Here is a 14,099-nt window from a genome sequence, read left to right as displayed (position 1 = left end):
TGGTAGGATTTTTAAAATGCTTTTGTAATAAGTCTCTTATGCTTACCACCAAAATACATATATACACACATTTTATATATCTAAAATATAATTTCAATTTGCAATTTAATATATTTAAAAATGTAATTTATTCCTGTGATGTCAAAGCTGAATTTTCAGCATTATTACTCCAGTCTTCAGTGTCACATGATCCTTCACAGAAATCATTCTAATATGCTTATTTTATTTTTATCAATGTTAAAAACAGTTGCGCTGCTTAATATTTTTTGTGGAAACTGATACTTTGATAAAAGAACAACATTTATTTTTACAATACAAAAATCTTTACTGTCACTTTTGATCAATTATTGATCAATGATCAAAAAAACAGACACAAAAAACAACTTACTGACCCCAAACATTTGAATGTTAGTGTTAATATGGTAAAATGTTAATATGCTGAATCATACAGTATATAAAATACATTATTTTATAGATTTTGAAGATATGGAAATTAAATATAAAAACTCTTTATCCAAACAAAAAAGAAAAATTAGCTGAACAATTGGGATTAAATAGTTTGACCCGTCCAAAAAAAGCACACACATTTGCTTACTGCTGTCAAGTCACATTACAGCTGAACTTCTGCAAGTATTACATTTTAAAAATAGTATGTAACTCAAGACATTTAGATTTTGTAGTCACATGTGTTGGGTTAGTTTGGATGAATTGCGCTGCTGCAGGAAGACATATTTTGTTGGTGATGTATTATGGCTCTGCATAAAAGAGCAGATACTCACAACCTATGAGCTCCTATGAGGGCTTGAGAAGGTCAGTGCATATTGTGGTTGTTGTGTGTAGTGGTGTGTCCTGTTCCCTTGTGTCCTGCCCTGGTTCTGCCTGGGTTTGCTCAATCTGGGTCAGATCCAGAACACTACTGGGATTCGCTGGAGGGGAAGGGGTTGAAAAGTTAAATGGATGATCTGGCTCAAGGGACAGAGAAAATGTAGTGAAATATGTGTGTGTGTGTGTGTGTGTGTGTGTGTGTGTGTGTGTGTGTTTGACTGACAGTTATTCTTTGCAGTCTTCAATGCTTCCCTCCGTCTGTGCAGGGCTTTCTCTAGTTCAGACTTCGGTGATGGTGATGGAGGGCGTGTCCCGTGCGAGGAGGAGGGGCCAGGGCGCTTGGCGGAGGTCTTAACAGAAAGATTCCATTACCATGCTAACAGCTAGCTTTTAATTACATTGTGTGTTACATTATTAAAAACATATACTTTAAAAATATATTCATTTTTAAGTGAATATAATAATATAATATTCGATTATAATAACAAATATATAAAGCAATCCTGACCAGGATTCCCTGAAGTTCCTGTATGGCAGAATTTGACGGTGTCCGCTCTTTCTGCAGGGAAACCCATCAGAACAATTAGCATGTAACAAAGTAGCATGTCATGAAATGAAAGACTATGTAAGTGGGTGTTATTATTTTTAAAATGATAATTTTGTAATAACAAAAAAACCCTCTTATATGGACTACTCACCAAGGCTGCATTATTTGAGCAAAAATACAGTAAAAACAATATTGTGAAATATTATTACAATTTATTCCTGTGATGCAAAGCTGAATTTTCAGCATCATTACTCCACTCTTTAGTGTCTCATGATCCTTCACAAATCATTCTAATATGCTGAATTGCTGCTTAAGAAACATTTATAGTTATCAATATAAATATTTGTGTGGAAATATTTTGTAACAAGTGTTCTTTACTGTCACTTTTGATCAATTGAATGCATCCTGCTAAATAATAATAACAATAATATATATATATATATATATATAAATATATATATATAAATCTAACTGACCCCAAACAATTAAAGGGATAGTTCACCCAAAAATGAAAATTCTGGAATCACTTACTCACCCTCAAGTTGTTCCAAACCTGTATACATTTCTTTGTTCTGCTGCACACATTAGGGTGTGTAAATGATGACAGAATTTTCATTTTTGGGTTAACTATCCCTTTAATTGGGAGTAACTTGATCAACTGATTGGCAATCATATAAGTAATTTAATTTAATTACAATGATTAACTGTATAGAACAGGAAGTTAAAAGCAGTTAAAGTGGAGAGTTTGTATGTCAAGTTGTTTTCAGGCTGTGAGTGTTTTGTATGCGTTTTTATGAAGCATGTACCGGTCCAAGTCTGGCTTGGTTGGTTGTCCGGGAAACACGTCGGAGTTGAACTCCGTTTTTGATTCGCTGCATCATCTCATCCACAGCTTGCTGTTTGATGTCCTTCTCTGTCAGATTAAAACACAGATCAACACACACTCATTGTGAGTGAATGTTACTTCAGTTATAGAATATGCAGATGCACTTATGATAAACAGCATTTATGTAGATAATAAACGCATGTCTGCTGCTTTTCATCAGCAGTCAATTTAGGCACTGAATAATATCAGACATACCAACATAACTAAACAGAATTGCGAGGGTTTCTATTTGAGCTTGCATGCACAAATAATAAAAAAACAAATCAAAAGAAAGTTGATCTATGATGTTTGTCTTTGTTTAGTGGCCTTGGAAACACTTTTAATCATTCTGTCATTAACTGGAACAAAAAATGTGAATATTATCTGCTTACAAGTCTGATGTTTTTCTGACATGAATAAAAAACATAAAAAAACATTCTCTTTTCCAAAGACACTAAATTGCCAGTGCATTTCAGAGCTCAGTATAGTCCAATAAAAACCTTCTATTCATATGAGATCATAGAAATTGACATTAACACAAGAACAACTGAAAGAAAATGTATGAGAAAGTATCTAACCTTTGGCCAGCACTTATACTTATAGGATCTAAAAGAAATGTAGTCAATCCATTCAAAAAAGAAATCACCATTCCTCATAAATACTCAAACCCAGTAAAAAGTAAATCAAGCACTAGTGATAAGGAAAAAGGCTAAAGTTCACCAGTGAAATTCTATAAACCTGAACATTGTGCCAATAATTGAAGAATTGTAAGATTTTTGTTAGCATAAATGGGTAATGACTTATCTAAACTCTATACAAACGTATTTGCCCTTCAGCAAAAAGCTGCATGTCTTCATTCTTCTTCCCTTCCATTTTTTTTAGTACAAGGCTGAAAGAAATGGCTCAGGACAAACTTGAACTTGACCCAAGTCTTTTATTATTTCCCACTGCTGTGATGAGGAACAGAACTTTACTTAATGCGAAATATTAAATATTAATTACATTCCGTCTGATTGAATACACTGCAGCATCTTATTTAACACTGATCAAAAAGGTCAACATAAACACCTGAGATCTTTCACGCGGCTTGATGGCGAACACACTTTTACGATTACGTTGCTTTTAACTGATCAATATATGCAATCTTTGCATTTAGTAATTATTACACGCATCCTTCAAACAGCAGAACTTTTAACCTGAGTATATTTATAGAATGGAAATGGAAATGTGTCAGAGCTTTGCTCTTTACCTGGGATTTTCTCAGAGGAGTCTTTATCCACTAATGCAATTTCAGTGCTCACATTTTTTTTCTTACGAAGTATAGACAGTAATGAGCTGAAATAGACAGAGACAAAAGAAAGAATTAGGAAAAAATTGCTACTGGCTATTAAACAATGAAAAAAGAGAAGAAAAAGAAAAAAGGACAAGCCCTTCAATATGTCCTGCCCAAACTTCCTGTTTCAACAAGAAAAATGTAATTGAACCTGAGCCCAGTTTCATTTTCATCCAGATTTCATCAGATTTGTAAAACAGATTTTTTGGGATTTTGCCAAATGCTAACTCTCTTAAGAACATGTATACACTCATTTCAATGGTTTTGGACACAAACAGACACTCACCTGAGTGGGTTGCTTGAGGGGGCAGGGGGTGGAGGCGGAGGAGGTGGGGGCGGGGGAGGCGGAGGGGGTGCTGGGGCAGCTGCTGGTGGGTTGGAGATCTGCTGGAGCTTCTTTTTAAGCTCCTCCACTGCAAAACACACAGGGTTCTCAGAGATACAAACACCTGGTTGGTTTTGAGTGCTGTCTGAATTTATGCAAGTGTAGCATACACTACTGTTCAATTATTTGAAAGAAATTTTATTAATACTTAAGCAAGGATTCATTAAATTGAAAATTTATTAATTAAATTTAAAATATATTAAAATAGAAACCAGCTATTTTAAGAGCTATTTTGTCATATTTTTTCCACAATATTACTGTTTTTATTGTATTTTTGATCAAATAAATGCAGCCCTGGTGAGCATAAGAGGCTTCTTAAAAAACAAAACAACAACGTTTGAACAGTGGTGTATCTACAACTGAAAATCAGAGAAATTGAATTTCAGGCATCTGTCCTCCAACACAACTTAACGACAGACGAGACCTGATGAAGCCCTATGTGTGGTTTTTGAAATATGTGAACCTGTCAGGGTTGTACATCATTTTGAATTTAGAATGCTTTTTAAATTCCAGCTCAATTCAAGAAATTTAATGGAGGTATCAAACAATATCCAGAATTGAATTTAAACTTGAGGAAGAGGAATTAAATTTGAAAGAAATTTAAACGGCAATTTTCTGTCATTCCAACTTCCTGTGGCCAATGCAATTCCAATTGCAGATGAAGAATTCAGAACAGCTTTTAATTCTTAAACTCTGAATTTATCACAACACTGGTACCTGTGAATCTGAGGTCTTTGGCTTCAGTTTCAGCTTTAGTGTGTTTGTGCTGCCATTCTTTTCTCTCCTCCTCCAGCAATTCTGTCTGTCTCCGTAATGCTGTCAGCTGCTTCTTTAATTCACTGCCGTGTATCTGTTCTTCAAGAGCTTTTACCTAGATTCCGCCGAAATAAACACAGCACAACAATCAAAGACAAAAAACAAGGGTTGTTAGAATGGAATGTGATCTTTGAACTGTAAAAAAATAATTCACTTACAAAATGAAAAATCATCATGTGAAGATTATGTCATGAAATTAAATGTTGACCAGTCTCTCTCTGGGTCACATACACTTTTACGGTATAGAAAATAGCAGCTTGGACACTTGATATGCTAAAAAATCTCCTTTTGAGTTTTGGGTGTATATGAGAACGACATGGGTGTGGCGGAATTATGACTTTTTTGGGATAAACCATCCCTTTAAAACCCCTGGTTGGGGTAAACCATGTACAACATAGTGACTAGTCATGTTCTTGTCATATTAAATATGTCATATATAAAATCTATAGTGGTGACAGATAAACACTCTCAAAGTAAGTCAAGTTGACTCCAACCATTTCCCCTAATCCTTTAATCATACGATAATGATTGTTTAAATACAGAATGGTGATACATTTTTCTCCTTTTACACAAGCAAGTAATAAACTGCATGTGTGAGTTTTTGAGTGGCACTGGGAGGGGCTGGTGTGGTTGATGTGATTGGTTTGTCTGTTATTATTTTAATGACATTCAGTCTATACCCTCTAAGGACACTGTGACCTAAAGGACACTGGGGATTAGTGTGTGTGTGTGTGTGTGTATGTTACCTGCTGTTGATGCTCCAATCTCTGTGTCTCTACAGTGTGTGTCAGTGTGTTGATCTCTGCCAGAGCTTTCTGCAGAGCTTCTGCTGGAGACACGGTCTGGATCAACATCTGGCTTTGTCTTTTCAGCTTCTTCTGTTCTACTAGCATCTTCATACACCCACAGAGAGAGAGAGAGAGAGAGGGCACATAAAGAACACGTTCACACACACCACTTAATTAATATATTCCAGAAATACATCAATATTCAGAGTTCCAAGAACGTCTAATACATTTCATTCAATTAATCATGAAATCAAATCAAATTGAGCTTTCACCTCATGTGCGAACTTCTCTGCTTCAGAACGCAGGTCCCTCTCAAGCTTTAGATCCTCCTGTAAGGCCTCAAACTCATCTAGAGCATACTTAGAAACTACACACATACACAGGTAAGCATTCAGATGGTTAAGAGTTTGGAGCCTTGATGTCCGTGGCAAACAATTCAAACACACAATCTTTGAAATGCTTATGGTGCCATATAAATGAATACTCGACTTCTGATGTAGTCAGAACAGGGCACTCACTAAATGGCACAGAATTTGAAAAGCATTCAGGGTGTAACCTTAGGTGACCCTTACCCATAATTCTGCTGTCCTCTTTATAGGTAATTTATTTACACTACCATTCAAAAGTTTTGGGTCAGTAAGATTTTAGTCTCTTGTGCTCACCAAGGCTGCATTTGTTTGATTAAAAATACAGTAAAAATAAATATTCTGAAATATTATTACAATTTAACATAACTGCTTTTTATTTAAATATATTTATAAAATGTCATGTATCCTTCTGATGACAAAGCTGAATTTTCAGCAGCCATTACTTCAGTCTTCTCTTCAGTGTCACAGTTGCTGTTTAATACTTTTGAGGAAACTTTTTTCAGGACTCTTTGAATAAGAAGTTAAAAAACAGAATTTATTTAAAGTAAAAATATTTTGTAACAACATAAATGTCTTTGCAGTCCATTTGATCGATTTAATGCATCATTGCTGAATAAAAGTATTTCTTTAAAAAGAAAATTGACTCCAAACTTTTGAACGGTAGTGAAACATACATTCAACATGCATTGAACATACATTCAACATGGCTAAAGAAAGTAGTGAAGCACCAAGTGCCTTTCAATTTACCATTCTCTTCTATTATAGGCAACAAATGTGCAATGTTCTCAAATTCATCACAAAAATTGGGAAATTTGGGAATGGCTATATTCTTAATTGGAAGTAATTGCATAAAATACTGTAACACTTGTCATTTTAATAACAAGACAAGAAATATAGTAAAGGTTTTGAATGAAGATGTACCAGAGTGTGAGTACAGAGGTTAGGATCAAGGAATATATGGATTGGAAAGCAGTAAAAAGAGAGAGAGTGGTTCATTTAGGAGGATATAGTAGAGAACAGGAGCACAACTGACCTCTGTTGTATTTTCCCAAGAGCTTCTTTTGTTGGAATGTTTCAGCTATTAAAGCAGTATTATCATGTTTCTCTTTCAGGAGCTTAGGAAGAAAGGGAGAGTGAGGGCTTCAATTATTTGGGTATTACTGGTTTCTGAAACATTAAACAACAAGACACAAAGACAACCCCCTCTTTTCTGTTTAATGGTTATTATTCTGAGTGAAAGCTACTTTGAAACATGGCAAGGGTTAACACTAAAGACATTAAGGAGGTGGATCAAAACAGTTCCGTTCTGTCATGATGAGAGGTTTTTACATCCATTAAAAAAAAGTGAATGATTTTAGTATGCTAGGCCTTTTTTAAAATTATGTACAGAAGATGACCTTAAAGATGAGTATAGGTTCATTAATGCAGTAAAACCCAAGATTAAATGCCTTTTTCACATACCTCCTGTCTAGTTTGGCAGAGCTGCTCTCTTGTTGTCTCCAGATCGATCACCATCTGCTTCTTCTCAGCCAGGATCACCTCCAATTTATCTCTCAGCTCTACCACGAATGAACAAGAAATGTGTTAATAAAAAACCTACAGTACAAAACAGCCTAAACTGAACAGTCTTGTAACCAAAAATCATGAATTGAGAACTGCAGCTGAGGGGAAAATTATTAGTGAAAAATTCGCTAAAATTAGAGAAACTGTTTCTCACAAAAAGATATTGAATGCCTGTAAGACTTGAAATACAGCACATGTTGAATGGACTACTTTTACAATGTTTTGTGTTGTATTATGTATTACTTCTTCATATACATACACAATATCTCGATAGATAATTTTACTTTTGGATAAAATATTAATTAACATCATAGCCTCAGAAACTAGATACTTAAAGGTAAAGTTTCTAATTTGTGCACTAGTAGCAGCACCAAACTGTAAATATAATGACTGCTTTCACACACTGTCACGTGAGGCTTTAGTAAGTAGTGCACGAAGACGAATGGCTCAAAAGCAAACCGTCTTTAATATCATACTCATTAAAACTCAGAAGAATCATGAACACACGAACACACAACATAGACGATACAGGACATGGAACAAGGAACTAAGTTGTAGAAATTATATTTCTTTAATAATATTATTAATTTAAATTATATTCACCTTTAATATGTAGATACAAAAAGCATAAAGTGATACAAATATTTTAAGCAATACATTGTGGGACAGCGCATTGACCCACCTGTGATGACAATCTGACAGTGGGAGGAGCTACAGACACCCGACGACTCCTCCTGTGGTTCTTCTTCATCCTCATCGTCAAGATTGATGTCAGCGATGACATCGGCACCAAGACGGGATATATAGAGCATACTCTTCCTCTTCAAAGAACGGTTCTGTCTGTTCAACTGAAAGAAAGATATACATTAGTATACTGTTTTTGGCAGACACATTTAACCAAAAGCGACCTAGAGTGCATGCAAGGTATACATCTGAACCCATGACCTCAGTGTTGCCAGTATCAAGCAGTACCAATTGAAAAATGTTAACTCGCTAAGTCTTTGTAAAGAGAATGAAAATACAGTGTCTTTTGAAAGTGCAAAAAAAAAATCTGCAAAACCAGCACAAGTTAATCTAGTGAGGGCAATGTCGTCACATTTATAGGAATAATCAGAGATCAAAATGACACCTGTAACACCACAAATGATATAAAACCCAAGCTGGTGATTTTTATGCATTTGCCTCAGAGTGAAAAGATATGAGAAATCAAATCAGCAGCATGTAGACAGACCAGCCCACTGGAACCCCAGCGGGCGCCCATGCAATTCCCCTCAATCACACAGCCAAACACACACAGCACGAACACTCTGGAAAAGAGCAATAATCAAGGGCAAAATAATAGACATTTCATTACACATATGCAGGGGCAGCAGCAGCAGACACTCCTGTTTTCATAAATAATTACAGCATTCTATCAGGCACGGACACGAACCCCCACCATCGCAACATGTACATAACTGCATCTGAGGCATTTTTACCTTTTTGAACATCCAATTAAAGTAATTTAAGACTGGTCATTCACACTTCAATTAGGGAGTCCACTTAATGGAAACTCAGAGAGCCAATGGGGGTGGAGGTATGTAAATTAGTCCTGGATGACATTCCGGTCAGAAAGAGAAAAAGAGTGGGAGGCAGGGATAAAATGCCCCCTCTTTAACGAGCCTTTATTAATGACATCCAAGTGAGGACACACAGCACGTGAATCCATTTCCTGATGGCGTCCTTCCTGCTGAATGCATCTTTTAAAAACGCAATCAACAACACATAATACGGGGATAAACACGTAGAAACACATGCACGCTCGCTCTGTGATAATCATCCGGCATTGATGAGAGCGCAGCGGCAAAATTACACAGTGGCAGAAATCAGATGTGCGTCCTGAGGTGGCCAGGCCCCTCATCTCCTCTGATCACACATCAAAACAAAATGTCATGTGTTTGGATTGCACTTTGATTTGACTGCCACCACCCGCGAGCCCTCATCCATTACTGCTTAATAATTCAAAATGTTCCAGAGTTTAAGAAATTGATTATGATTTTCTTCTTTTTTTGGGGTAGATGAGGTGTCTGCCAGCCTCGGGTCTCTTGGCAGACAAAATTACAGCCATCATACACAATAAATCATACAGCTGAAATGTAGAGACTTTTTGAGACAATTCTGCTCACCATCCTCCAATCACACCAACCAAAATGTTTGGACTCATTTAAATGTAAATTTGGAATGAGCCAATGCTGTAATTTTCACAACGTATCCTTCGCATTTTCAGGAAGAGGTGAGATTTCTTTTCCACCATGCATACTGAGATGCAAATCAAGTTTTCCACACTTGTTTTATAGATATTCATAAGATTAGTTCACATACATACAGCAATCAACAAGGCAATATCAATATATAATTTCCAGTTATTTATTTATTGTATACGTGGGATAATATACAGTCAGCTGGTCATTGTGCCAAAATAAACCCAAGGAATGCACCAATATTACAATTCTGGACAATACTGATAAGGCGATTATTATCTTCATGTTATGGCAGATAATAGATAAATGTAGAGTATTGCAATTTTTTTAATTGTTATGTATATAAATTAAAAACAAAACACTAAAAACTAAAATGAACCATTTTAAATGTTTTAACTGATACAATTTATGCATCACAACATTATAATCTCCAGTATGAAAATGATATTGAGTTTAAGATATGAGATGATTACATTTAACCGCTTTATTAAATTATGTGTTTTTAAAGATTAACAAAGATTATAGAAAATGTAAAAAACAGAGGAAATCAGTATCAATAATTAAATAACCAATATCGTCCACTACCTACAAATGAAAAAAAAAAATATATATATATAGTCCAATACCAATAAATAATAAAAAATAAAAAAAAAGTTAAAGCAGGCGATAAACGATATGGTTCCCAATATATTGTGCTTTTCTAGGGAATGTTTTGCGATGACTGGCTGACTTTATGTATTACTGGCATACATTACCGTTCAAATGTTTGGAGTAAGATTTTTTTCTTTTCAAGAAATGAATACTTTGTATGCAATAAATGTACATTTTTGGATGTTACAAAAGACTACTATTTAAATAATTACTTTCTATTCAACTTTCTATTCGTCAGAGAATCCTGAAAAAAAGTATCAAGGTTTCCACAAAAATTTCAAAAGCAACACAAACAACATTGATAATAAATGCAAAAAAAAATCGTACTGTCCTCAAACGGTAGTATAAAACAAAACTCTTGGGAAAATCAACAAGTTTTATGCAATAAAACTAGAACTTAAGAGACCAATGCAGTTGAAAGTGTTTCCTGGCTGCGTTTCAATAAAGACAGATGAGGCACTTGAGATAATTCAGCTATGTGCTGAAAGAGCAACTAGTGACAAAAACAACCGCATCCTCAATCAGACATGTGTCCTGACATATAGAAGTTGAGCAAACCTGTGGAGGCCAAAACCTTGCTGTTAGTTCCACAGACGTGAGGGGTTCGGTGTGGGGGTGTTCACAGAGCAGCCAGGACAAAGAGCATCTGTACCGGTTTTCATGCACAGTGGCCGCCGGCGAACACAGAACAAGCTGGGCTGTGCATTTAAGGATGTCAGGAAACCATTGTTTGGTTAAATCGAGCTTTTATCCAACACATAATGCTGAGGCACAAAACGGCCCAGCTGCAGGTCTATTTCCTCCGCACAAATGAAATGCTCCGCGGTCTTCCTCAACCGCAGCTTTCAGAAACTGTGATGTGACATCTGTGATGGCTTCACATACTTCAAGGAAAAAAATTTATACCTCAAGAGAATACTCTAGAACTACTAGAAAGTGATTTTCAAGAAATGGCAGGAACAATAATCTTTTCGACCATGCTAAATAACCAAGAACCACAGCGTTTTGTCATCTCAGTCTATTTTGTCTTATACAAAAATGAAAGTCCGTTTTCCTTTGCGCGGTAAAACGTCTTCTTTTCTTGGAAAAAGAAAGACGTCACACGACAGCTAGCCTGCTTTCTAAAAACGCAGGACAACAGTGTCCTTTTTTAACCTAAAGACTATTTTCTCCTGGTCTTTATCTCTTTTATCTGTGTCTTTATTCCTTTCACTGCTACTGTTCTCTCATTTCTCTCTCTGTGTGTGGTGATCAGCGCTCATCACTGACAGACAGCAGAAGATAGTTGATTCATCCATCAGATAGACGGCAATGAGCCGGTAATCGTTCCCGCTAATTTGCCTCACACCTGGGCTTTTAGAGATCCATTTACCTGCTGAGCGTTCAGCGTAGATGCCACTTCACTCTTTAGACCAGACTGAGCCTGAGCGGCGGAACCGAAACCCGACTAAACAATGTGCTGAGCAGGGACTGATGGCAAATTGAATACTTCTGTAATGAGCGGTACCAGTGAGGTGGGCAGGCAGTCAACACCAAGATGCAGGTACACGGGAGGGAAATAGTCTTAAGATTGACTTCAGCATGAACTCAATGGAGTGACTGCCCACATGGAGTACAATTGTGTGTATTTTGCTCAGGATGGAGGAGGAAATAAATGGATGGAATGTTGGATGGATGGAGGCATGATGGATCCCAACCTATTTACCGTGAAAGCACAAGCGAAAACATGAGTGTATGATTCTAGAAGTAATGTTCCTAAGAAGAGTAGAGCAAAGAAACAGAAGAAAACAGATATTAGTATAGAATAGAATATACAATAACAAACCAAAACCAAAAGAAGAGAATAGAACCAAAAGAAAACAATCAAATCAAACACCAAAAAAAATGATCAAATAAATAAGAACAGACTCAAATAAATCAGAACAGAAGAAAATAAAATGAAAAAGAACAAAATGGAATCAAAAGATACAGAACAAAAGAGAATCACAAGAAACAGAACACAAATTAATGAAATACAATGGAATTAAACAAAAACATCAGAATCAAACAAATAAGAACAGAGCAAATTCAAATGAATCAGAACAGAACAGAGAGGAACAGAAGAAAATGAAATATAACAGAACAGAACAAAGAGGATCAAGTGAAACAGAACAGAACATAATCAACTGACAGAACAGAATAAAAAAATAAAAAATAAAAAAACAGAATCAAATAATTAAAAACAGAAGAGAATCAAAATAAACGGAACAGAATGAAATAAAAACAACAACAAAACAGAATAACATGAAACAGAACATAAGAGAATTAAATGGAACAGAATCAAATAATAAAAACAACTGAATCAAATAAATAATGAACAGAACATAATCAAATGAATTAATCAAATCAGAACAGAATGGAGGAGAATCAAATAAAACCGAACAAAACAGAATGAAACAGAATGAAACAAAACAGAATATACTCAAATGACACAGAACTGAATCAAACGCACCAGAACACAACAGAATCAAATGAAAAATTACAAAAGAGAATCAAATTAAACAGAGCAACAAAAAAAATGAATCAAATGAATCAGAACAGAACAATGGAGAATCAAATGAAACAGAACAGACGGAATCAAAAGAAACTGAACCAAAGAGAATAACATGAAACAGAACATAAGAAAATTAAATTAAACAGATTCAAATCAAACAAAAAAGAACAAAATCAAGTGAATCAGAACAGAACAGAATGAAATAAATCATAACATAATCAACTCACACAGAACCATACAGAACAGAATAAAAAAAATCAGAAAGGAGGAGAATCAAATGCAGAACAGACAATCATAATTTTATTGTAAAACCTCACCTTTGAAGCCAAAGCTTCTACACTCTCTCTGCATGTTTTCTCGATCTCTAGATTCTCCTGAATGTTGTTCACCTCCTCTATCACCCTGTGTGACACTAAAGACAAGAAATATGTCAAATATTTTGATGGTTTCTTCAATGCAAACACACTACAGTTGTCACTACAGGCAAGCACACGGCTAATTTTCACACACTGTCATGCACACACTGAAGCAGTCAGAACAGTACAACATCATGACATTCATAGACAAGGTCACAACATCATACAATTACTCTGTCCAGAGTCCTGAAACTGCTCTTTAATAGCTATCATGCTCTCCAGACTCCTTTCACACAAGTTGACTGGGAACATTTGGTGTACAAAACAGCTGGAACTACAGTCTATATGGTAGACACACAATCTCATTAAGGAATTGAATGGTTTGAATAGCTGCTGCCACAGCACTCATAGCAGTCTTCTGTAGTGTTACATGTTGTACTTCATCTAAAACTAAAAATCTTTCTAATTATTATATACCCCGGTAATTATTATACATGCATTTTCTATAATCTAATATAGATTATATTGATCCTACTATGTGTGTGTCCTACTATGTGTGTGTGTGTGTGTGTGTGTGTGTGTGTGTGTACAGTAACTGTCAAAAGTTTGGAAACATTTTTTTTTTTTAATGTTTTTGAAAGAAGTCTCGGTTACACTTTATTTGTAATTATATATTTAAAGGGGTCCTATAATGCCCTTTTCACAAGATATAAAATAAGTCTCTGAGGTCCCTAGAGTGTGTATGTGAAGTTTTAGCTCAAAATAGGCCTACCCCACAGATATTTTTTTTATAGCATGTTAAAATTGTCACTTTTTGAGGTTGAGCAAA

At 35.5% G+C, this 14,099-nt stretch overlaps 1 protein-coding gene across 1 annotated transcript in view; it reads right to left on the bottom strand.

The window, feature by feature from the left end:
- Positions 1–14,099, bottom strand: part of shtn1 (shootin 1) — a 28,329-nt gene that overhangs the window by 5,024 nt on the left and 9,206 nt on the right. The window contains exons 4-16 of the mRNA XM_082144120.1: positions 13,232–13,326; positions 8,173–8,338; positions 7,389–7,486; positions 6,961–7,042; positions 5,832–5,926; positions 5,518–5,664; positions 4,673–4,826; positions 3,857–3,983; positions 3,487–3,572; positions 2,179–2,285; positions 1,334–1,384; positions 1,049–1,175; positions 780–926 (exon numbers count right to left, since the gene is read on the bottom strand). Coding sequence (XP_082000246.1) covers positions 793–926; positions 1,049–1,175; positions 1,334–1,384; positions 2,179–2,285; positions 3,487–3,572; positions 3,857–3,983; positions 4,673–4,826; positions 5,518–5,664; positions 5,832–5,926; positions 6,961–7,042; positions 7,389–7,486; positions 8,173–8,338; positions 13,232–13,326 — 1,469 coding nt within the window. The 3' untranslated portion in view covers positions 780–792. The remainder of the gene's footprint in view (positions 1–779; positions 927–1,048; positions 1,176–1,333; positions 1,385–2,178; positions 2,286–3,486; positions 3,573–3,856; positions 3,984–4,672; positions 4,827–5,517; positions 5,665–5,831; positions 5,927–6,960; positions 7,043–7,388; positions 7,487–8,172; positions 8,339–13,231; positions 13,327–14,099) is intronic.

Source organism: Leuciscus leuciscus (assembly GCF_965113295.1).
Source record: "Leuciscus leuciscus genome assembly, chromosome: 17".
Lineage (NCBI taxonomy): Eukaryota > Metazoa > Chordata > Actinopteri > Cypriniformes > Leuciscidae > Leuciscus > Leuciscus leuciscus.
The sequence above is the reverse complement of the archived record's forward strand: the minus strand, read 5'-3'. Positions and strand labels throughout refer to the sequence as shown.